The 24,245-nt window shown below is 43.8% G+C and overlaps 1 protein-coding gene across 1 annotated transcript in view; it reads right to left on the bottom strand.

The window, feature by feature from the left end:
* hsd17b12a (hydroxysteroid (17-beta) dehydrogenase 12a) overlaps positions 1-24,245 on the bottom strand; it is a 246,328-nt gene that overhangs the window by 22,168 nt on the left and 199,915 nt on the right. The window contains exon 7 of the mRNA XM_028793497.2: positions 18,044-18,078. Coding sequence (XP_028649330.1) covers positions 18,044-18,078 — 35 coding nt within the window. The remainder of the gene's footprint in view (positions 1-18,043; positions 18,079-24,245) is intronic.

Raw genomic sequence — 24,245 nt, 5'->3', positions numbered from 1 at the left:
TGCAAGGACATTTGTAATAGACACACAGACATGTAAGGCATCATATGATATGATAGAACAGTAGGCAAAATTAAAAGTGTAGATAAATTTAGAAGTAAGGAATTTCATGATAGATGTATAAAGCAGTATATTACACATACACACACACACACACATATATATTAATATATATATATATATATATATATATATATATATATATATATATACACACACACACACACACACACACGATAGATAGATAGATAGATAGATAGATAGATAGATAGATAGATAGATAGATAGATAGATAGATAGATGTCAGGCAGTATATCGTAGAATGACATGAAGTGATAGATATGTAAGGCACTATATAACAGATATTCAGATAGTTATGCGTTAATTGTGTAAGTCACTGTATAGTAGATTGACCGATACATTTGATAATGTGAAGCACTATGTAACTGACAGACTGATAAATATTTCCCGTTTACTTCATTTTTGTATTGCGCTCTTCACTGAGTGCGGTGCTGAACGGTCACCCGTTGTACGGCTGCACTCGGGTCCTAATTTGGGACCCTGAGGTGGTCTGTTGTGTGGTGGGGTGCAGTAACGCATTGTATCAGTGTCTGCTCCTAACCTCCTCCTCCTCCTCCTCCTTCACCAAGTGCAGGTGTACTGCGTTGTGACAAGTTCTACATTTTACAAATTACTAAATACAGAACATATAGTACACATAAAGATACAATATGTAAGATATATAATAGATATATCTTATTATGTAAGATATGTAAGGCACTATATAACAGATAGTCAGATATTTAAGGAATTATAGGGTAGGTTGATGGATATGTAAGGCACTATATGAAATGACAGACAGACATAGCTGTGTAAGGCACTATATAATAGATATTTAAGGTACAGTATGGCAAGTCGATAGACATGTAAGGCACTATATGATAGACAGACATAGATATGTATAGCGCTATACAGTAGACGCCAGTTTCACAAGGCCACTTAACGTGACACACACACTTTCACCTCTGGGACACCAGTGGACCCGTGTAGACCCGGGGGGGAGCCACAGCACTTTGCCCAGTGCCAGCCCATCTTCAGGTGAACTGAGCCCATTCATTTTCCATTTCCAAGCCCTAGTGGATGTGAACGACGGTGTAAAATGCCCACACCTCACACTCGAGGCTCCAGCGCCTTGTCACACATTCATTTACACACACAGCCCCGTCTACAAAGCAGTAAGTGAGTAGATAATAATAGAAGGGGAACTCCCAGCCACCAAGCTTTTCTGATTATTGGCATGCCTGGCATTGAGGAAATCACCCACCCACCTTTCCAGGCTAGGAAATGGCTATGTTAGTCACCATGAGTCAGCTCCAACATTCTTAGCTGTGTTGCGTAAGAAGCGGCCCTGAGCTGTGCAGGGCAGACTGCGAGAGAAGGGGATCCTGAGCGCCGATGATTCAGCAGCTAACTGAGGGTGCTTCCACCGCTCCCTGGAACACACCGTTAGTCATAAGAGCTCAACAGGGATCTCCCATGAAAGTGGCATGCAGCACGCGAAGGTGGGCGTCTGCACACGTTCTCCCGAGTCTTTACTGTACAGACTGCGCTGCTGTGGGGTGCCCAGGCCTTAAGGTGCAGGATTCCAAATCTTGTTTCATTTTGCATTTTTAACTGCATTTTTTTTTTGTTTTGCTCTGCCTCATCATCTTGATGCCACATGCCACTCTCTCCCTGAGTGGCATGAACTGAAAGTGAATTTGTCGTAGTTTGGGTAATTTAATCAAATGATAAACTAATCGTCTGTTTTCAAGTCCGTTCTGATCCAGACACTTGAGGCACACACAGTCCAATTCATCGGGAATGTTTCGAAATCCCTTCCACTGAAGGTCATCAAGGTTCATGGCGAGTCTGAAACGGGCAGGACGGGACGGACTGACGTACTGTACAACTGGAGAGACAAGATGGATGCTGCTCTTGGATGGACTGAATGGCCTGCTCTTGTCACAACTGTTCTAATATTTCTAAAATACCATTCCATTCTCCAAGTCTGCTTAACCCTGAGCAGGGACATAGGCTTATTCATCTTTGGACTAAACAGTCCAACTGGGGACATAACACAGGGAGTCTCCACACCAGACATGTGCAAATGGACTTTGGCCAGACAATCACCCTACCCTTGGACTCCATGTTGTAGGTCTGTCTATTTAGCAAGTCTACCCCCCTAGTGGTGAAATTCCAGCATTGGCACGTGTTCAGTATGCCACCATACAAGCTGGCATGCTTCCTGGCAACTGAGGAACATCTCTCTTGAGAGTCCTGTAGCAGTCAGCCACCATATTGGGACTTCCAGCAGAGTTGTTTCTTCTTAACGGTGAATCGCGCACTCGATGATGTCAGTGGAATTAAGGGGAAGTGCATTTAAAATGGAAGCCAGGAGGCACTTCATTACGCAAAGAACTGTTGGAATCTGGAACTAACCGAGACATGAAGCTGAAGCCTCGATAACCGTTAAGCAGCATCTGGACGAGATATCAGAGGGGGCTTAGCTATCAGCCAAACAAACGTGCCAGATGGACTGATTGGTCTCCTCTCGCTTGTCATGTTTCTGGTTCATGCTGAGTCTGAAACAGGGGCAGGACGGGACGGTCTGACATACAACTGGAGAGACATGATGGGTTCTGCTCTTTGATGGACGAGCCCTGTTGGGCTGAATGGCCTGCTCTTATCACAAATGTTCTAATGTTCCTAAAATACCTTTTTATTCTCCTGAGCAGGGCCATAGGGTGTTCCTAAACTCTACACCTAAATGCTTCTTCATCTTTGGACTAAACAGTCCAACTGGGGACTCCTGACCTGAAATGTCCCCACCCTCCACACCAGACATGTGCAAATGGACTTTTCCCCCTGAGATGCTTTGGCCAGACGATCACCCTACCCTTGGACTCCATGTTGTAGGTCTGTCTATTTAGAAGGTCTTCTCCCTAGTGGTGAAATTAGAGTGTTCAATATGCCACCATACAAGCTGGCCTGCTTCTTGGCAACTGAGGAACGTCTTTCTTGAGAGGCCTGTAGCAGTCAGCCACCATACTGGGACGTCAGCAGATTTGTTTCTGCTTAACGGTGAATCGTGCACTCGAGGACGTCAGTGGAAATTAAGGGGAAGTGCATTTAAAACGGAAGCCAGGAGGCACTTCTTTATGTAAAGAGCCGTAGGAATCTGGAGCAAACTACCGAGACACGAAGCTGAAGCCTCGGGGGCTTAGCTATCAGCTAAACAAACGTGCCTGATGGACTGAACCGTCTCCTCTCGCTTGTCATGTTTCTCAAGTTTTAGGTTCTTGGGATTCCACTTGCTTTAGTAATATTTTACCACGTTGGAAATGTCCTGATGAAACGTTTTGCCACATTTGTCATTGACCACAACAAGGTTTTCAGTGAAAAAAGTCCAAGGGAGAGTCTAAGAAATGAATCTTGAACGACATACTGCACGGCACTGTTTGGTCCCTCATTATCTCTGGAGAGTTTTCATCCTTGCGATGTTGTGGTAAAGTGAGGTCCGCGGCTGATCGGAATCTTTTTAAATAAATAATCGCTGCACTCGCGTCTTTGTGGATGGGTGTGGTAGCGTGGCGAGAGCAGTTCCCTGGTGCCATGCGGGAGGGGACGGCCCCACACACTCAGTGCACAGGTGAAGGATCGTCTGTGACCCTAATTGGCACTGCTGTGCCACGTCCCCATTTTAAAAGGGGAAGCGAGAGGAGGAGGAAGAATCGAAAAAGAAAAGAAAGACAGAAAGAAAGAAAGCCATTAAGGGAGTGAGACAGCTGAGGAGAGAAAGCAGGCAGCTGGGAAGTGAACCCCGAAGAGATGTGCGTGACCGACCTTTGGGGTGGGGGGTCAATACGGTCGGAATGGGTCACTCTAGCTGCACTTGGTGAATGAGGAGGAGGCACTGATACAGCGCATTACTGCACCCCACCACACGACAGACCACCTCAGGATCCCAAATTAGGATCCGAGTGCAGCCGTACCATGGGTGACATCTCAGCACCACACTCAGTGAAGAGCGCAATACAAAAATGAACTAAACTAAAAATTTTTATCAGTCTGTCAATCATGTAGTGCGTCGCATTATCAAATGTATCTGATTGGGAGTTTAGACAACAAGCCACAGAAGACCAGGAGGGCAACAGGGGGTCGAGGAGGCTTAGGATGAGAGCCCCAGTGTGAGTGCCTGTAGGGGACCCAAGCCAAGGTCCGGAGAGGGAGCCTTACTGTTGCCATGGGATGGCAGGGAGCCGCACCTGAGGAAGGTCAGCTGCGTCTCCTCTGCTGCCAGGCCAGTATGGGATAAGCAGAGGAGCCATCTGTGAGAAAGAAAGCCCTGTTTTTTTCTGTACAGTTTCCTGCCAGGTGATTTTAACTTCGTTTTTAATGGATTTAATTTATTGCGATTTTAACCTCCACAGATTCACCTTTTTATGGATGATTTATTGATTGTGTTTATGGGAGCATTAACACGTTTGTTAATAAAAGTACTGAACACTTTTGCACCTTCCCCTTGCTTCATGTGGTGTCCCTCATTTGTACAGCTCATCCCGGTCAGGACTATCGACGGTGTCAGGTGCAAGATGCTCCCAAAACGTTTGTGCAGACTCTTTGGAAGCTCCGCCAAGCAGCTTTCTTCACCTCATTCAGCTCAAGTTCTTTCATTAGAATGTTCTACACGAGAACAGGCCATTCAGCCCAACAAAGCTCACCAGTCCTCCTCTTCTTCAAATCGCTCCTCTCTTACCACTTCTCTGATCTGAGGACCTACAGTTGTGGCCAAAAGTTGGCCAGGAAACTCCCCAGACCTGAATCCCAACTTGTGGTCAATCCTCAAGAGACGGGTGGACAAACAAAAACCCACCAATTCTGACAAACTCCAAGCATTGATTATGCAAGAATGGGCTGCCATCAGTCAGGATTGGGCCCAGAAGTTGATTGGCAGACAGCCTGCCAGGGCGAATTGCAGAGGTCTTGATATAGAAAGAAGGGCCAACACTGTAAATATTGACTTTGTGCATAAACATCATGGAGTTGTCAATAAACGACTTTGAATCTTCTGAAATGCTTGTAATTCTACTTCAGTACACCATAGAAACATCTGACGAAAAGATCCAAAAATACTGAAGCAGCAGACTTTGTGAAAACCAACACTTGGGTCATTCTCAAAACCTTTGGCCACAACTGTACATTAATTGCCATCCTTAACCTGGCGTCACTGATGGCGGGAGAGTCTAGTTCTCAATTTTGTGAATCCTGTTTGTGTTTTCTCCATTGCTTTAACGTTTTTCATACAGTAAGTCCAAGTGTTATATTTATTGTTAAATGGTTACATATACATATGAACTATTTTACAGTCATATGAAAGTTTGGGAACCCCTCTTAATTCTTTGGATTTTTGTTTCTCATTGGCTGAACTTCCTTTTAATATCTGACATGCCTTATGGACACAGTAGTAGTAGTAGTAGTAGACACGATCATTCAGGAAGTGGACCCCGGAGGCTGAGAATGCTCTGAGACAATGTTTCGGAACTACAGACTGGGATATCCTACAGGGATCACATAGTGAGAACATTGAGGAGGTTGTTGACTGCACTACTGACTACATCAACTTCTGTATGGACACTTTAGTTCCAGTAAGAACTGTACGCTGCTATGCTAACAACAAGCCATGGATTACAAGTGACATCAAGGGCCTTTTGAACCAGAAGAAAAGGGCTTTTAAAGACGGTGATCAGCATGAGCTCAAGTATGTGCAGAAGGAACTCCGAGTCCAGCTCAGGGCGGCGAAGGAGCAGTACAGGAGAAAGCTGGAGCAGAAGTTGCAAAACAACGGCATGTGTGGGATGGGATGAAGATCATCACTGGCTGCAGCTCGAAGCGGGGTGCCACCATAGAGAGAGACGTGAAGAGAGCAAACCAAATGAACAACTTCTTTAACAGGTTTGACCACCCTAACCCACTCTCACCTCGGAGTACTGCACTCTCTACACATCCTTCTGCTGATACCAACATAGGAGAGACATCCCCACCCACAATTACAGCAGCGCAAGTGAGCAAAGAGCTGAGGAAACTTCGGTGCCAGCAAAGCAGTAGGTCCAGATGGAGTATCGCCACGACTGCTAAAGGTCTGTGCATCAGAGCTGGGGGGGTCCTCTACAGCGCATCTTCAACCTGAGCCTGAAACAGGGGAAAGTCCCGAGGCTTTGGAAAACATCTTGCATCACCCCAGTCCCAAAGGTATCACGTCCTGGTGAGCTGAATGACTTCCGGCCTGTCGCTCTAACATCACATGTGATGAAGACCATGGAGCGGCTGCTGCTTCACCACCTGAGGCCACAGGTCCAACACTCCCTCGACCCTCTGCAGTTCGCATACCAGGAGAAAGTGGGAGCGGAAGATGCCATCATCTATATGCTACATCGATCCCTCTCCCACTTGGACAGAGGCAGTGGCGCTGTAAGAATTATGTTTCTAGACTTCTCTAGCGCCTTCAACACCATCCAACCTCTGCTCCTTAGGGACAAGCTGACAGAGATGGGAGTAGATTCATACCTGGTGGCATGGATCGTGGACTATCTTACAAACAGACCTCAGTATGTGCGTCTCGGGAATTGCAGATCTGACATTGTGGTCAGCAACACAGGAGCGCCGCAGGGGACTGTACTTTCTCCGGTCCTATTCAGCCTATATACATCAGACTTCCAATATAACTCGGAGTCCTGCCACGTGCAAAAGTTTGCTGACGACACTGCTATCGTGGGCTGCATCAGGAGTGGGCAGGAGGAGGAGTATAGGAACCTAATCAAGGACTTTGTTAAATGGTGCGACTTAAACCACCTACAACTGAACACCAGCAAAACCAAGGAACTGGTGGTGGATTTTAGGAGGCCCAGACCCCTCATGGACCCCGTGATCATCAAAGGTGACTGTGTGCAGAGGGTGCAGACCTATAAATACCTAGGAGTGCAGCTGGACGATAAATTAGACTGGACTGCCAATACTGATTCTCTGTGCAAGAAAGGACAGAGCCGACTATACTTCCTTAGAAGACTGGCGTCCTTCAACATCTGCAGTAAGATGCTGCAGATGTTCTATCAGATGGTTGTGGCGAGCGCCCTCTTCTACGCAGTGGTGTGCTGGGGAGGCAGCATTAAGAAGAAGGATGCCTCACCGCCTGGACAAACTGGTGAGGAAGGCAGGCTCTATTGTTGGCATGGAGCTGGACAGTCTGACATCTGTGGCAGAGCGAAGGGCGCTCAGCAGGCTCCTTTCAATTATGGAGAATCCACTACATCCATTAAACAGTGTCATCTCCAGACAGAGGAGCAGTTTCAGCGACAGACTGCTGTCACTGTCCTGCTCCACTGACAGACTGAGAAGATCATTCCTCCCCCAAACTATGCGACTCTTCAATTCCACCAGAGGGGGTAAACGTTGAACATTATTCAAGTTATTGTCTGTTTTTTTTTTTTTACCTGCATTTTTTATTACTCTTTAATTTAATATTTTTTGCTGCTGGAATATGTGAATTTCCCCCTGGGATTAATAAAGTATCTATCTATCTATCTATCTATCTATCTATCTATCTATCTATCTATCTAGTATTTCAGCAGTGACAATAAGTTTATTGGATTAATAGAAAATATGCAATATGCATCATAACAAAATTAGACAGGAGCATAAATGTGGGCACCCCAACAGAGATATGACATCAATACTTAGATTTACAAAAGGAGGCTCAACTAACAGCCTCTAGACGCTGTCCTCCTATAGCCTCTGATGAGTGTCTGGATTCTGGATGGAGGTATTTTTGACCGTTCTTCATACAAAATCTCTCCAGTTCAGTTCAATTTGATGGGCAGCCTGCTTTAAATCATCCCATAGGTTTTCTATGATATTCAAGTCAGGGGACTGTGACGGCCATTCCAGAATATTGTACTTCTCCCTCGGCATGAATGCCTTGGTAGATTTCAAACTGTGTTTTAGGTCATTGTCTTGTTGGAATATCCAACCCCTGCGTAACTTCAACTTTGTGACTGATGCTTGAACATTATCCTGAAGAATTTGTTAATATTGGGTTGAATTCATCTGACCCTCGACTTTAACAAGGGCCCCAGTCCCTGAACTAGCCACACAGCCCCACAGCATGATGGAACCTCCACCAAATTTGACAGTAGGTAGCAGGTGTTTTTCTTGGAATGCCGTGTTCTTCTTCCGCCATGCAAAGTGCTTTTTGTTCTGACCAGATAACTCAATTTTTGTCTCATCAGTCCAAAGCACTTTGTTCCAAAATGAATCTGTCTTGTCTAAATGAGCATTGGCATAAAACAAGCGACTCTGTTTGTGGCGTGAGTACAGAAAGGGCTTCTTTCTCCTCACCCTGCCATACAGATGTTCTTTATGCAAATTGCTCTGAATTGTAGAATGATGTACAGATACACTATCTGCAGCGAGATGTTCTTGTAGGTCTTTGGAGGTGATCAGTGGGTTGTCTGTAACCATTCTCACAATCCTGCTCATATGCCGCTCCTGTATTTTTCTTGGCCTGCCAGACCTGCTGGGTTTAACAGCAACTGTGCCTGTGGCCTTCCATTTCCTGATTCCATTCCTTACAGTTGAAACTGACAGTTTAAACCTCTGAGATGGCTTTTTGTAGCCTTCCCCTAAACCAAGAGACTCAACAATCTTTGTTTTCAGATCTTTGGAGAGTTGCTTTGAGGATCCCATGCTGTCACTCTTCAGAGGAGAGTCAAAGGGAAGGAAGCACAACTTGTAATTGACCACCTTAAATACCTTCATATCTCATGATTGGACACACCTGTCTATGAAGTTCAAGGCTTAACGAGCTCATCCAACCAATTTGGTGTTGTAAGTAATCAGCATTGAGCAGTGACAGGCATTCAAATCAGCACAATGACAAGGGGACACAAATTTTTCACAGCCAGCTTTTCACATTTGATTTAATTTCATACAACTAAATACTGCGTCACTAAAAATCTTTGTTCGGAAAACACCGCAGTACTCAGATGTTCCTAGGAAATGAAAGACATACCACTGTTATCTTTATTGTTGAAAGGAGAGTCAATTATTATGTAGGCTGAGAGGGGGTCCCGAACTTTTTCATATGACTGTATGTTACAAAACATTACACAGAATATGTGATGTGCCTACACCTTGGTATTAATGCGCACATTTCTGCTGGAGCTTGACGTATCGTCAGTAACCTTAACACCTCAAATCTCTAATGTCTTCTCCACTTTCACAAGAAGGAAGCCATCCTGAGACGACTCGTAGACCTCCTAAGAAGCTGAACTCGTAGTCGATGTTAATGTTCAAAGTTTCACACTATATAAATGTTCCGTATAGATTTAAGGTTTGTTTTGGCATTAATCTGTTTGTTAATTTAAAGAAAAAAACATTTGCAGTTACACATCCAAGCCGGGAGGGAGGAAGTGTTTTATGTATATGTAACAATTTAAGGCTAAATATGAGGCCTACTTTACGTTACACAACAATTGCACAGTATATGTGATGTGCCCGCACCTCGGTATTAATGCACGCGTCTTTGCTGGAACTTGTTGTGTAAATCGGCAGTACATAAAAAAGAAAAAACACAAGTTTGATCAGTCGTTGCTTCGTAGTGTTCGTCTTTATTAATGCATTGGCTTACCGTTTGTATTGGTGTAAAAATACAACAGAATTTGGCAACAAGGATGGGATTCAGTGAAAGCCAAAGAGGTCTCTGCACGAGAACATTGCAGACTTTCTTCTAGCCTAATAATAATAATTCTTTGCATTTATATAGCGCTTTTCTCACTACTCAAAGCGCTCAGCAAGTGCAGGTTAAGGGCCTTGCTCAAGGGCCCAACAGAGCAGAGTCTCTTTTTGACATTTACGGGATTCAAACCGGCAACCTTCCGATTGCCAGTGCAGATCCTGAGCCTCAGAGACACCATTCTGCCTATAAAAGCCTATATAAACACAATTCAGACTCCAACAATGGTTTTTCTGCGAAGAAGCTTGAGATCGTGCTTGCATCTGCTCAAGCCTGACTTGTGTAAACATATGCAAAATAAGCGGTGCCACTGAAAGCTAAAACAAGGCAAGCTTCGAATATCCGGAGATTAGCAGCACTCGTATCAGAAGTGGCCACCTGGTAAGACCGTGTCACAGACTGGTCGGTCCTCTGACATACACAGTGCAGGTTGGGCACGATCCAGTGTGTGCTGCAGACATTTTGACCCGCTGCTAGACACCCAGGCTCAGGATGTCGCAGCACCGGACACTGCAGAGAAGCTGATCGTTCCTCACGACTCTATTGAGTTTACTTTCTGGACATCTGATACATCGCTTGCTGTTGATGCATCTCAGCGTCAAGAATCTGCTGAATCAACCTCAAATCTCCAACGCCTGCTCCACCCTCACAAGAAAGACGCCATCCTGTGAGGATTCATAGACCTCCTGAGAAGCTGTACTCGTAGTCAATGTTAATGGGCAAAGTACTTAAGAGTTCGGTTAGCTTCAGTAAGCCGAGTTTCACGTTATATAAATGTTCTGCATAGATTGAAGGTTTGTTTTGCCATTACAGTAATCCCTCGCTATATCGCGCTTCAACTTTCACGGCTTCACTCTATCGCGGATTTTATATGTAAGCATATCTAAATATATAACACGGATTTTTCGCTGCTTTGCAGGTTTCTGCGGACAATGGGTCTTTTGACTTCTGGTACTTGCTTCCTCAGTTGGTTTGCCCAGTTGATTTCATACAAGGGACGCTATTGGCGGATGACTGAGAAGCTACCCAATCAGAGCACGCAGTTAAGTTCCTGTGTGCTGATTGGCTCAGCGACGGAGTGCTGCATTAACCAGGAAGTCTCATCTCACTCATTCAGCATTAACGTGCTCCTGCTACTGCTTCAGGGGCCGTGCCCAAGCGCCAACAGAAGATGCAAATGATTGCAGAAAAGGTAAAAGTTTTGGATATGTTGAAGGAAGGAAACAGCTACACCGCTGCAGGACACCATTACGGCATCAATGAGTCCACGATTCTTTTTATTTAAAAAGGAGGAAAAGCATATAAGATCTACAGCCGCAGTGTCCTTTAACCAGGGTGCAAAACGAGTTGCAAGTGGACGTGATAAGGCAGTAGTCTGGATGGAATCTGCTTTAGGGATTTGGATTGAAGAGTGATGGAAGAAGAACAACGGCGGTGCTACACAGTCGCCTGAAGAGGCTCCTTTAGAAGAGCTGTAACGCTCTCCTTTGTTGTGCAGTAAAATTAAACTCATCGTTATCGGACAAGTCGTCGTGTCATTGTTGGTGAGTAACAGTAATTAATTATCTACGTACAGTACTTATGTACATAGTTTAGTGTCACTGTACACACATTTTACTGTATACAATTTTTCTTGCATTGTACGTATTTATTGCTGGTGGCCTGTCTGTCGTAATGGCTGTAACATATGTGATATCGGAGACGCTCGATATCTTTAAAATAATATTTAGGTTTTACTGTATATAAACTGTGTTTACATAGATATTAGGTAAGATTCGTTGAAATTATGTAAGAGAATACAAAGGGTTTATGCTGTATAACTGTGCGTGAAATGTTTACAATAGTGTGGGAGAGTTTATAAGGGCTTAAAATATACAAAAAGAACCATATGAACATATGGTTTCTACTTCGCCGATTTTCACCTTTCGCGGGGGGTTCTGGAACGCAACCCTCGCGATGGAGGAGGGATTACTGTAATCTGTTTGTTAATTTAAAGAAAAAAACATTTGCAGTTACACATCCAAACTGGGAGGGAGGAAGTGTTTTATGTACAGTGGTGCCTCGGTTTGCGAGCATAATTCTTTCCAGATACGTGCTCACAATCCAAAGCACTCGTATATCAAAGTGAATTTCCCCATAAGAAATAATGGAAACTCAGATGATTCGTTCCACAACCCAAAACTATTCAAATAAAAATGATTAATACAAAATATAAAGTAAAAATACATAAAACAAATTAACCTGCACTTTACCTTTGAAAAGAATCACGGCTGGTGTGAGTGAGTTTCTAAACTCTTGTGGGATTGCACCCAACGGGACGACACGCGGAAAAGCGTCCCAAAGCAATCGCAGTCTCCCAGCGCTGTAGCAGTTCACCGTAAAAGCGAATCCGAAAAGATCGCGGACATGCTATAAGCGCCTGCCGTCAATGGGTGACACAAGGAACATTATAAATGCGCAGGGCACAGTCCTACTTGGCCACGATCCTGCCTGACTGCTGTGTCGGTGTATAGGAGAGTGGCAGATCCCGCTACAATAAATAACCGGGCTGTTGCTAAAGTACTGAGACTCAGCCTCATGTTTTGGGGTGTATGACAGGGACTCATACGCCACAGCACACACACACACAGTCACAATGCTACAGTAAACAGTATACGCTCGTACGGATGTTGACTATATGACTGAGGCATGCCGACTCAGGCGGAGAATAGGAGACGATTACCCACAATCCTGCAGCGAGAGAGAGAGAGAAGAACCATCAGCTCAGTTGTGATCACATGATGCTCAGCAGACAAAGAGTATACATACTACTTGTATTGCAAGACTTCGCTCGTTTATCAAGTCAAAATTTATTAAAAATTTTACCTCATTGTGCAAAACACTCGTAAACCAAGTTACTCGCAAACCGAGGTTCCACTGCATATGCAACAATTTAAGGCTAAATATGAGGCCTACTTTACGTTGCACAACAATTGCATAGAATACGTGACGTGTCTGCGCCTTGGAATTAATGCACACGTCTTTGCTGGAACTTGATGTGTAAATCGTCAGTAAGTAAAAAAGGAAAAACGCAAATATGATCAATCACTGCATCGGTGTGTCCGTCTTTATTAATGCATTGGTTTACCGTTGGCGTCGGTGTAAAGACACAACACCAGGCTTGATGTGCTGAGGTGGAAGGTGACCTTTCTACACATCCACAGGTGGACCGTCTACCGTACAACTGAGGTGTACGGCGACCTCTCTCTGCGATCACAGTGGCTCCTCTACTCCCAGCACTAAAAACAGGAGTCAAACAAAAGTGCACCCCCCCCCCCCCCTTAGATCTCCACAGATATCCCACTTACATTTCTCATACTAAATGTTCTAGAAAAGTGACTTCATGTTCATTCTGGTCAGCGGCCCGTGCTACTGGTGTAGAAGGGAATTTATTTCCATTATGGAGAAGGACTGCCTGCAAGCTGACTGTTCAGGAGTTAGTGAATAAGAGCCTATCAAAAGTGATTAATATTTGGAACATATACATTTATTAATTCATATTTTTATTGCACAATGACACGATGAAGATGGTCCACAGGCGACTTTTAGAAATCTTTAATATTCTGGGCCCTGTGTGGCATTCTTCACAAGGTGATGCTACATTTGGCTGGCACACATGAAGTAGCCATGTGGTGTCATACAGCAAACAATTAAATAAAACAAGCCTGGACCACACGGACAGGGCCAGCCTGTAGTGATGCCACATAGAGAGTAAGTGTGCAGGTTTTACGTGGATTGCTTGACGTCGTCTTGCCTGTGGGTTTTCTGACAATACGCCCATTTTAGCAGCACCGTTGGCGGTGGAACTTCTGATCTGATTGTGGGTCTGCGCACAAATTCGTACCAAGAAGGCCATTTACAAACATAAGGCAAAAGGTTTTCTGATGGCGGCTCGAGCACAGTGGATTGTTCCTGGACTTCCACATGGGCGTTTGGTGAGATGAGGAGTCAAATGCACGGCGGCATCCCAGGATGGGTCTTGGGACAGTTGGTGTGCATTTTGTTTTTTGTTGAAACATTTCATTGCTGACCCCCGAAGAGGGACTAGTCTCCCAGTCCCTGCCACTGAAAAACATCCCCACAGCATGATGCTACCACCACCATGCTTCACTGTAGGGATGGTATTGGCCTGGTGATGAGCGGTGCCTGGTTTCCTCCAAAAGTGACGCCTGGCATTCACACCAAAGAGTTCAATCTTTGTCTCATCAGACCAGAGAATTTTCTTTCTCATGGTCTGAGAGTCCTTCAGGTGCCTTTTGGCAAACTCCAGGTGGGCTGCCATGTGCCTTTTACTAAGGAGTGGCTACCGTTTGGTCACTCTCCCATACAGGCCTGATTGGTGGATTGCTGCAGAGATGGTTGTCCTTCTGGAAGGTTCTCCTCTCACCACAGAGGACCTCTGGAGCTCTGACAGAGTGACCATTGGGTTCTTGGTCACCTCCCTGACTAAGGCCCTTCTCCCCCGATCGCTCAGTTTAGATGGCCGGCCAGCTCTAGGAAGAGTCCTGGTGGTTTCGAACTTCTTCCGCTTACGGATGATGGAGGCCACTGTGCTCATTGGGACCTTCAAAGCAGCAGAATTTTTTCTGTAACCTTCCCCAGATTTGTGCCTCGAGTCAATCCTGTCTTGGAGGTCTACAGACAATTCCTTTGACTTCATGCTTGGTTTGTGCTCTGACATGAACAGTGGGACCTTATATAGACAGGTGTGTGCCTTTCCAAATCATGTCCAATCAACTGAATTTACCACAGGTGGACTCCAATGAAGCTGCAGAAACATCTCAAGGATGATCAGGGGAAACAGGATGGACCTGAGCTCAATTTTGAGCTTCATGGCAAAGGCTGTGAATACTTATGTACATGTGCTTTCTCAATTATTTTATTTTTAATAAATCTGCAAAAATCTCAAGTAAACTTTTTTCACGTTGTCATTATGGGGTGTTGTGTGTAGAATTCTGAGGAAAAAAATTAATTTAATCCATTTTGGAATAAGGCTGTAACATAACAAAATGTGGAAAAAGTGATGCGCTGTGAATACTTTTCGGATGCACCGTATGTGAGACCTAGAAGGGAAGGCTAGAGGGAGCAGGAAACGTCTGGCTGACCCTCGACGGGGAGAACTGGACCCTTTATGTCTCCGGCAAGGCTCAGTGGAGCAGGGACACTGGAAGTCACTAACCTGGTATCCCCCAGTCACCCCCAACCTGCAAAGGCCCGGCCCAGGCGAGAAGGTAGAAGGAGACAGCACAACCTCCATTCTCCACCTTCCAACTGACGTATGTGACAATGCGGGTTCTCTTCAGGCTCCCAATGTCCTGATGGGGGTCCTGAAACCAACACCGTCGATAATGTCACCGAGAAGAGCTGACAAATGGGGACAAATCTCACATGAAGCCAGGGGATATATTCAAAAAGTGCTTTTATTAAAACAATCATCAAAACAGTGCAGTGTCCAAAGTTCAATAAATAAATCCTTAAAATGAGTGTCTTTTGGGGATGAAAACAGTCATCCATAAATAAATCCTTTAAAACCCGAGGTTAAAACGTGCAGAAGTTAAAAAGCAGTCTCTCTCTCTCGTTATTCTGCGACCCACCTCCATCACTTTCTCTCCGGCTCACCCATTACTCGCAGCCGGCGGAGACCAACAGCCACGAGCTCCTTCAGCTAACCTCCGTCTTGGCCTCCTTATGGACGTCACTGCCAGACCATTGAGGTCAGCTCTCCTCTCTTGATCTTTAGCGCACCCGTAGTTGCTCCTCAGATCCCACGGGAGGACACCTCTCTGCTCTCCCCACTCGCTTGTTTTCAGTGGGTCGAACTAACCCCTAGAGCACAACTGACTAACGCTCCTGTGCGAGTCCCTAGCTCGTGGTGTCTCCTCATCCTCCGTGGGCGCAGCACCTTAATCACACACCGTAGGAAGCCAATGAGGCAATCAAAAACGACCGCACTCACACGTGCAGGTGTGACTCGCTCCAATTACCTCACTAACTCCCCGCGGTCGTGTGATTGTGCCCATGGAGAACGACACGGCTATACGAATTTAAAAACCCACCCTTTTTTTCGGAAGCTGCGGACCCGCTATACCACAACGTACTCTAAGGTAGGGGAACAGACAACTATCACCAACCGATCAGGCAGTCAGGAACCTAAACCCATGTGGCAATATCCAGAGAGGCAGCAGGGGTTGGTCAATAGTGACAACAGAAGATGACTGACAAGCGAGAGGAGGCCATTCCATCCATCAATCTCGTCTGGTGGCTACGCTGCCTCAATATTCCATCCACATACTTCCTAAAGGTTCTCAAGGTCTCGGTAGTTACCTCCAGATTCCCACAACTCTTTAAGTAAAGAAGTGCTTCCAGTTGTGACCAACACGGGGCGCCATTGACACACAAGTCCAAGAATGTAGTCACGGGTTTAAATACGAGGTTCTATTCAAAGATTGTGCCTATACAATACAATCCCACTCCTGTCTGGCGGGTGTTGTCCTTCTTCTCTCCTGACTCCGACTTCCTGGATGAGGCCGAGTGGCCATTTTTATTCCAGACCTGGGAACATCTTACACTTTCACAGAATTACACACAGGAAGCACTTCCTGGTCCGGCAGATCCTCCTGAACTCTTTCAGGGTGGATGTCGACTTTGGTCAAGAGGAGGTGATGACGGTGGTACTCAGCTATAAATGGTGACCAAACCCACCGTTATGTTCTAGTTCGACTCTCTTTGCTAGAAGGAAAGTTAGCTTCGTTGGTTTGACCGAGATGCCCTGCACTCGTTTGAGTAGTGAAGAGCAATCAGTGGCAAAAATGGCACCGATATCTGGCGAGAGATCGAAGCGAATGTGCAAAGCAAAATACTCCGTGGACGACGTTCTGCATGTCATCGCTGAATTGGACTCTGCACTTGTCAGACTCTGATTTTGATGTAAGTGCTCAAAAAAGATTATGAGGTACCAGCATCAGCTGATCGTGGTGCTGAACACGTTTGTTAGCTGATACGCCTACAGCAGCACTCGCCTGGGAGGACCACCACTTACAATGACGAGAGGTACAAACCCCCGACCACAGCATAGCAGCCATCATGCCGCCTGTGAGCGCCTCCAGCCACAAGAGACAACAGAGGTTTTACGTTGATTTATCTGTGAAACGATTGCTTTGTGTGCTTTTCAGAAAACTAGCCCTGAAAGAGTTAAAGTATAGGAGTCCGCAGCCCACAGCTCCCTCTGGTGGTACCCAAGTACCCCTACTGGGCTGTCCATCAGAACTACAACTCCCATGATGCCCTGCCGGTGTACAAATGGGAGCTGCAGCAGAGAGATGCTGCCATCCAGCATACTGGGAAATGATGTGACCCCCAAAAAAGCCAGCCCTTCACTGTCCTCCATTACTCCTTCCTAGAAAAGAAAGATACCAGCAGCGAACCAGTCTGGGACGCCTGTTCATCCACATCCTTCCCTTATGGAGGAACCACCTGGTTGCTGTGCCAGTCCATTCACCCTGGCACCCACACCGGCTCCAGTGCTAAATGCACATCTCCTTAATTTGCATTGGTGGTCTTCAGTACGGGATTTGCAATTTAGTTGAAATAATTCATTTGGATCAACTTTATCGATGCCTTTGAGGATTCTGAACACCTGACTGAGTAAGAGTGTGTCTCCCTTTGTTCGTCCCTCCATGTAGGCTTTATTTCCATAATGTGCGCACCATTATGACCTCCTTGGTTGTATTTGGGGTTTGGGGATGGCACACGATCGCTCCTTCTCATTTACAGCACTTTCTCTTTCACGTCATTTCACAAACACACTTAACCTGATCTGAGGCTTGCTGGGCTCGGCACAAAGAAAGAACCAACTGTGGATGAGGTGACTGACACTCCACCTCTGGGGGGCGACATGGGGCGGCTACTTCACTGCTGTACACAGACACTTTGAAGGGCTCTTTGCCTCACATATCTGGGCTCATACAATGAACTGGCTCAAGGACAAGTCCAGCTGGAAGACTGATCGTATAGCGCCTTTCATATCTATCTATCTATTGATTATATAGTACCTTTCACTATCTATCTATATTATAATGTGCCTTTCACTCTATCTGTCTATTATACAGTATGAAGGTGTGCACTACACATGTAATGGCAGCTCTCAGCAACAATAGAAATGTAATTTGATTATCCTACCTTTTCACCATTCCGGGGAGCACCAACTGTGTCATCTGAAAATACAAAGAGAGCCAGCGTCACCCCAGAAGAAAGTCACAGGGTTACATAATACAGTACCTGGTATATACAGTAGAGCATAGGAAGGACTCAAGAATAGAATAGAATTGTGAAATGCACTGCCCCCCTCCTGCTAGGACCCCGGATGTCCTTGTGAAGTCCCTCAACGGTGGCACCCATCTTTGGTCACTTCAGTCTGTTGGCGTGACTACTGATGAAATGTGCCAGTCTATAATTCAATTCAATTTTAGCTTATTTTTAAATAGCACTCTTCAGTGAGTGCAGGCGCAGTGACAAGTAAAATGCAAATATAAACTTTACAGATTACTAAATACAGAATGAGAACATATAAAGACAAAGATTTGTTAAAACGCACAATAAAATAAAGTACTTTGAAAATGCTTAACATAATTGTGTTGTGTGTTATTTATTTCTCTATTATATAGTGTCTTTCACATCTATCATATAGTGCCTTTCATATCTATCTATCTATCTATTATATGGTGCCTTTTATATCTAATATATAGTGCCTTTCATATCTGTCTATTATATAGTGCCTTTCATATCTATCTATCTATCTATCTATTATATGGTGCCTTTCATATCCATCTTTCTATTATATGGTGCCTTTCATATCTATCTATTATATAGTGCCTTTCATATCTATCTATCTATCTATTATATGGTGCCTTTCATATCCATCTTTCTATTATATAGTGCCTTTCATATCTGTCTATTATATAGTGCCTTTCATATCTATCTATCTATTATATGGTGCCTTTCATATCCATCTTTCTATTATATGGTGCCTTTCATATCTATCTTTCTATTATATGGTGCCTTTCATATCTATCTATTATATAGTGCCTTTCATATCTATCTATCTATCTATCTATTATATGGTGCCTTTCATATCCATCCATCTATCTATTATATGGTGCCTTTCATATCTATCTATTATATAGTGCCTTTCATATCTATCTATCTATCTATTATATGGTGCCTTTCATATCTATCTATCTATCTATCTATTATATAGTGCCTTTCCTATCTATTATACAGAGTCTTCTCTATCTATCTATGATATAGTGCCTTTCACATTTCTATCTATCTATCTATCTATTATATGGTGCCTTTCATATCCATCTTTCTATTATATGGTGCCTTTCATATCTATCTATTATATAGTGCCTTTCATATCTATCTATCTATCTATTATATGGTGCCTTTCATATCCATCTTTCTATTATATAGTGCCTTTCATATCTGTCTATTATATAGTGCCTTTCATATCTATCTATCTATCTATCTATTATATGGTGCCTTTCATATCCATCTTTCTATTATATGGTGCCTTTCATATCTATCTTTCTATTATATGGTGCCTTTCATATCTATCTATCTATCTATTATATAGTGCCTTTCCTATCTATTATACAGAGTCTTCCCTATCTATCTATGATATAGTGCCTTTCACATTTCTATCTATCTATCTATTATATGGTGCCTTTCATATCCATCTTTCTATTATATAGTGCCTTTCATATCCATCTTTCTATTATATAGTGCCTTTCATATCTGTCTATTATATAGTGCCTTTCATATCTATCTATCTATCTATTATATGGTGCCTTTCATATCTATCTATTATATAGTGCCTTTCATATCTATCTATCTATCTATTATATGGTGCCTTTCATATCTATCTATCTATCTATCTATCTATTATATAGTGCCTTTCCTATCTATTATACAGAGTCTTCTCTATCTATCTATGATATAGTGCCTTTCACATTTCTATCTATCTATCTATCTATCTATTATATGGTGCCTTTCATATCCATCTTTCTATTATATGGTGCCTTTCATATCTATCTATTATATAGTGCCTTTCATATCTATCTATCTATCTATTATATGGTGCCTTTCATATCCATCTTTCTATTATATAGTGCCTTTCATATCTGTCTATTATATAGTGCCTTTCATATCTATCTATCTATCTATCTATCTATCTATTATATGGTGCCTTTCATATCCATCTTTCTATTATATGGTGCCTTTCATATCTATCTTTCTATTATATGGTGCCTTTCATATCTATCTATCTATCTATTATATAGTGCCTTTCCTATCTATTATACAGAGTCTTCCCTATCTATCTATGATATAGTGCCTTTCACATTTCTATCTATCTATCTATTATATGGTGCCTTTCATATCCATCTTTCTATTATATAGTGCCTTTCATATCCATCTTTCTATTATATAGTGCCTTTCATATCTGTCTATTATATAGTGCCTTTCATATCTATCTATCTATCTATTATATGGTGCCTTTCATATCCATCTTTCTATTATATGGTGCCTTTCATATCTATCTTTCTATTATATGGTGCCTTTCATATCCATCCATCTATCTATTATATGGTGCCTTTCATATCTATCTATCTATCTATCTATTATATGGTGCCTTTCATATCTATCTATCTATCTATTATATAGTGCCTTTCCTATCTATTATACAGAGTCTTCCCTATCTATCTATGATATAGTGCCTTTCACATTTCTATCTATCTATCTATTATATGGTGCCTTTCATATTTATCTATCTCAATGGAAAGCACAACATCTGTCCATTAATTATTTGCTGAACTATATTGGAGGAGATGAAAACAAACTGCAGTCTGCAGCATCCATGGAAAAAAAAATCTCTGGGGGTCCACAGACAGTCAAGTCAGACAGAGTCAGGGTCCTGGGGACCACCAACCAGCCCTGTCCTGGTCATTCTACAGTAGAGTCTGTGCTGATGACAGAATCTTAACATCCGATGATTCCCAGGCTCCCAGTATCTGAGGTGACTTTTCCATTGGCCACAGATCAGCTTGGCTGTGGTCTATAAGGTCACAACTGATAACAGCAGCAACGATCATGAGAACCAAATAAAACATACGACTAGGAGGAGCTGCTGCAGCTTGAAGAAAAAAATTCAGGTGGTAATGCAATGAAAATCTGGAGCTGCTCAGAGGCTGTGAATCCTGCATTAGAACATTAGGAGACACTGGACGAGAACAGGCCATTCAGCCCTACAAAGCTCACCAGTCCTGTCCACTTAATTCTTCTAAAATAACATCAAGTCGAGTACTGAAAGTCCTCCTGTCCACCACGCTACCTGGTCACTCGCACAAAGGCATTGTGAACGAAATGTAGTTGTGCAACTTTGTGGCTTCATAGTGCCAACTGTAGAATTGGTGGACTAAGCCCACTTAACAAACCAAGTAGTCACTACACAGTGAGCTGTTGATTTATTGGGCACACCCCGCGCCTGCATCACGTCCTGTGTCATGTGATAGCCTGGCGTGGTATAAATCAGGCAGACCACCATCAGTTGGTGTTCACTTGCATGTTCGAAAGGGCAAAATTGCTGGTCTTAATGAACATGGAGCGATAGTTGGTGCTAGGAGTGCCAGTTCTAGCATCGCCCACTGTAATAAGTTTATATGTTTAATATGTCATTGTGCTCTGTACAAAAAATATTTTATAAATCTGCTTCTTCTCACATGTACAGCTAACACAAGGCCAGATTTAGCACACAGGGGCTCAGCATTTAGAACTGCTAGGCAAGCATTAGAAGACAAGAAAGGGACAACTACGAAAACGGACACTGTACTATTTCTGTGTGCATGAAATTGAATCCTCTCATTGACTTGTTTGGAATGGCATGATATACTGTACCTAAGTAAGGGCCTGCATATGGAGAAAGAGTATAAAGCCTTGGAACATCGCCCGGCACACCTTTGAAGCCGACGGACGGATGGGAGATAACGTCATCCGATCCGGAAAATCCTTCCAGTGCAGCGACGGAAATGGCAGACTCTACACAAGGTCTTGTCATGGCTTCTTCATCTGTTATGCCGCGTAAACCGTCATTAAAGAAAGCTAAGTTATTTTCTCTTATGTAATTTCTTACCGCCATATGACTAAGGGAGGGGTATCGCCTCTTTATAATATAGCTATTTAGGTTTGGGTTACTTAAGACGCCACAATTCCAAAACGAACGTATTTCCAAGGAGCTAGCGCCTCCTATAGGAAAACACCCACACAGCTGTCATCATGGGATTTTCACATTCAGTTGTTTCAAAGGTAAGAAAATGCTGGCATGGACTGGGTATTGGGCAGAGTTGTGGGGTCCAGCGGCTGGGGGGCATCAGATGGTGAAGAGAGATTCACCGATCTTGACTTTGCTGGCGATGCTGTGATCGGGGGTCTCGAGAGACTGAGTGAGGAGTCTGAGTGTCTGGGCTTGCGAGTGTCCTGATAAAAACCAAAGAGCCAGGCCTTTAATGACCTCTTGTGCACGGCCATCAGCAGTGTGTGTGTCTGCGGAGAGAGTGACGACCTCGTCGGGAGGTTTACTGACCTCAGCAGTGACATTCATGTGTCCGGTGACTCTTCCTATGAAGTCAGTAGACGGACTGGGAGAGCATGGGGTGAAGACAGAATTGACAAACAGATTGGCCATGTTGGAAAAGAGAGTGGAGTGTAAGTATAATCCTGGCATGGAGATACTGCAGCATAAGATCAGATTGCCTAGCAATGTGGAGGAAAGCACCTCGTGAACTTTTAGATCATTATTTTGAACATGTAGGGGGAATGGGAATTGGCACATCATATTGACCTCAATGATTTGTTCCCATGAAAACTCCTCTTTTACTTTTTCTTATTTACTCAAAGCATGCCTGATCGGGGGGTCTCGAGAGACTGAGTGAGGGGTCTGAATGTCCGGGCTTGTGAGTGTCCTGATAAAAACCAAAGAGCCAGGCCTTTAATGACCTCTTGGGCACGGCCATCAGCAGTGTGTCTGTCTACGGAGGGAGTGTCGACCTCGTAGAGAGGTTTACTTACCTCAGCGGTGACAGTTGGCACTAGGAGTGCCCCCCACAGAGCAGTCGTCATGGGCTTTTCACATACAACTGTCTCAAGTGTATACTGAGAATGGTGGGAGAAGCAAAAAAGTACAAGTGTTAGGCGATCCAGTGGATGAAAACAGCTTATGGAGCAAAGGGGATCAAGGAGAATGAAGGCAATCGTGCAAGTAAATCAAATCGACATTCAACATTTTGCTCTTAAAACTTGGGTTTTGGTTGCCGCTATGGAACCGTGTGGGAATTTTTAAAGCTTTTTTCCCTTTAGAAGGGGTTTTTTTTTTGCTTTTTTTTCCACCCGCACAAGAGCAAAAGTAGCTGGGTGTTTGGAGGTGCGCTCGAAAAGTTACTTGTACCTGTTTTTGTTTTTTGTTATCTGTATTGGAATTAGCATCGAGGAGGTAGGGTAGAAAGCAGCAGTAACTGATATCGGCATTTGTAAGCAAATAACCGCGTCCTCCTAACAGCGATTCCTTAGTTTAAAGGAAAAGAAAAAAAGGCCGCGGCTGACTTCAAAGCAGTAAAACAAGGTAGTAAAGTTTTATTTATTTTGTTTATTTAGATGAAACAGTCCTTAGTGGTCCAGAGGTAGAACAGTAAGTGGTCGACAGGACAGCGTAAGGGTTAATTAATACGGGGGAATACAAACCGTGCGAGTGGAGAACTTATAAGAAAGAGGAGTGCAACAGTTAGGAGAAGAGACAGAGAAAAGTTAAGTTAACCTCATAGAAAGACAAATAGCAGGCAGCTGAGAGGCAGAACAGTACAGGAGCTTAAGGTGAAAAGGTGTAAAATATCTGTAGCAGATCGTAGTTATACCATTTAAGTTAAGGAGCAGCCGAAAGAAGGAGAAATTTAATTTAAAAAAAAAAAAAAATAATAAACTTAAGGCAGTTTACTAATCCCAAATCAAATTTTAATAATGAGGCCCGTGCAATGCAAGTCCTGTTGGATGTTGGACTTTTTAGATGATGGTTTGGAAGAGCCAGTTGTCTATGAGGGCTACATCTGCAAGAGATGTCAGCTGATCCAGCACCTCGAGTTCAGGGTTGCTGAACTGGAGGAGGAGTTGGCTGACCTGCGTTGTAATAGAGAATTGGCGGACTTGGCCCAGGTGTCCTTTAGAGAGATAGTGTGCACCCCCAAGGTGGCACGGGAGGAGATTCCAGACCAGACAGGTAGAAACAGGTGGGTCACGGTCACAAGGCGTAAGGCAAAGGGTGCACACTGTCCGGGGG

The sequence above is a fragment of the Erpetoichthys calabaricus genome, chromosome 2, assembly GCF_900747795.2.
Source record: "Erpetoichthys calabaricus chromosome 2, fErpCal1.3, whole genome shotgun sequence".
NCBI lineage: Eukaryota > Metazoa > Chordata > Cladistia > Polypteriformes > Polypteridae > Erpetoichthys > Erpetoichthys calabaricus.
This window is presented reverse-complemented; position numbering and strand designations above follow the sequence as displayed.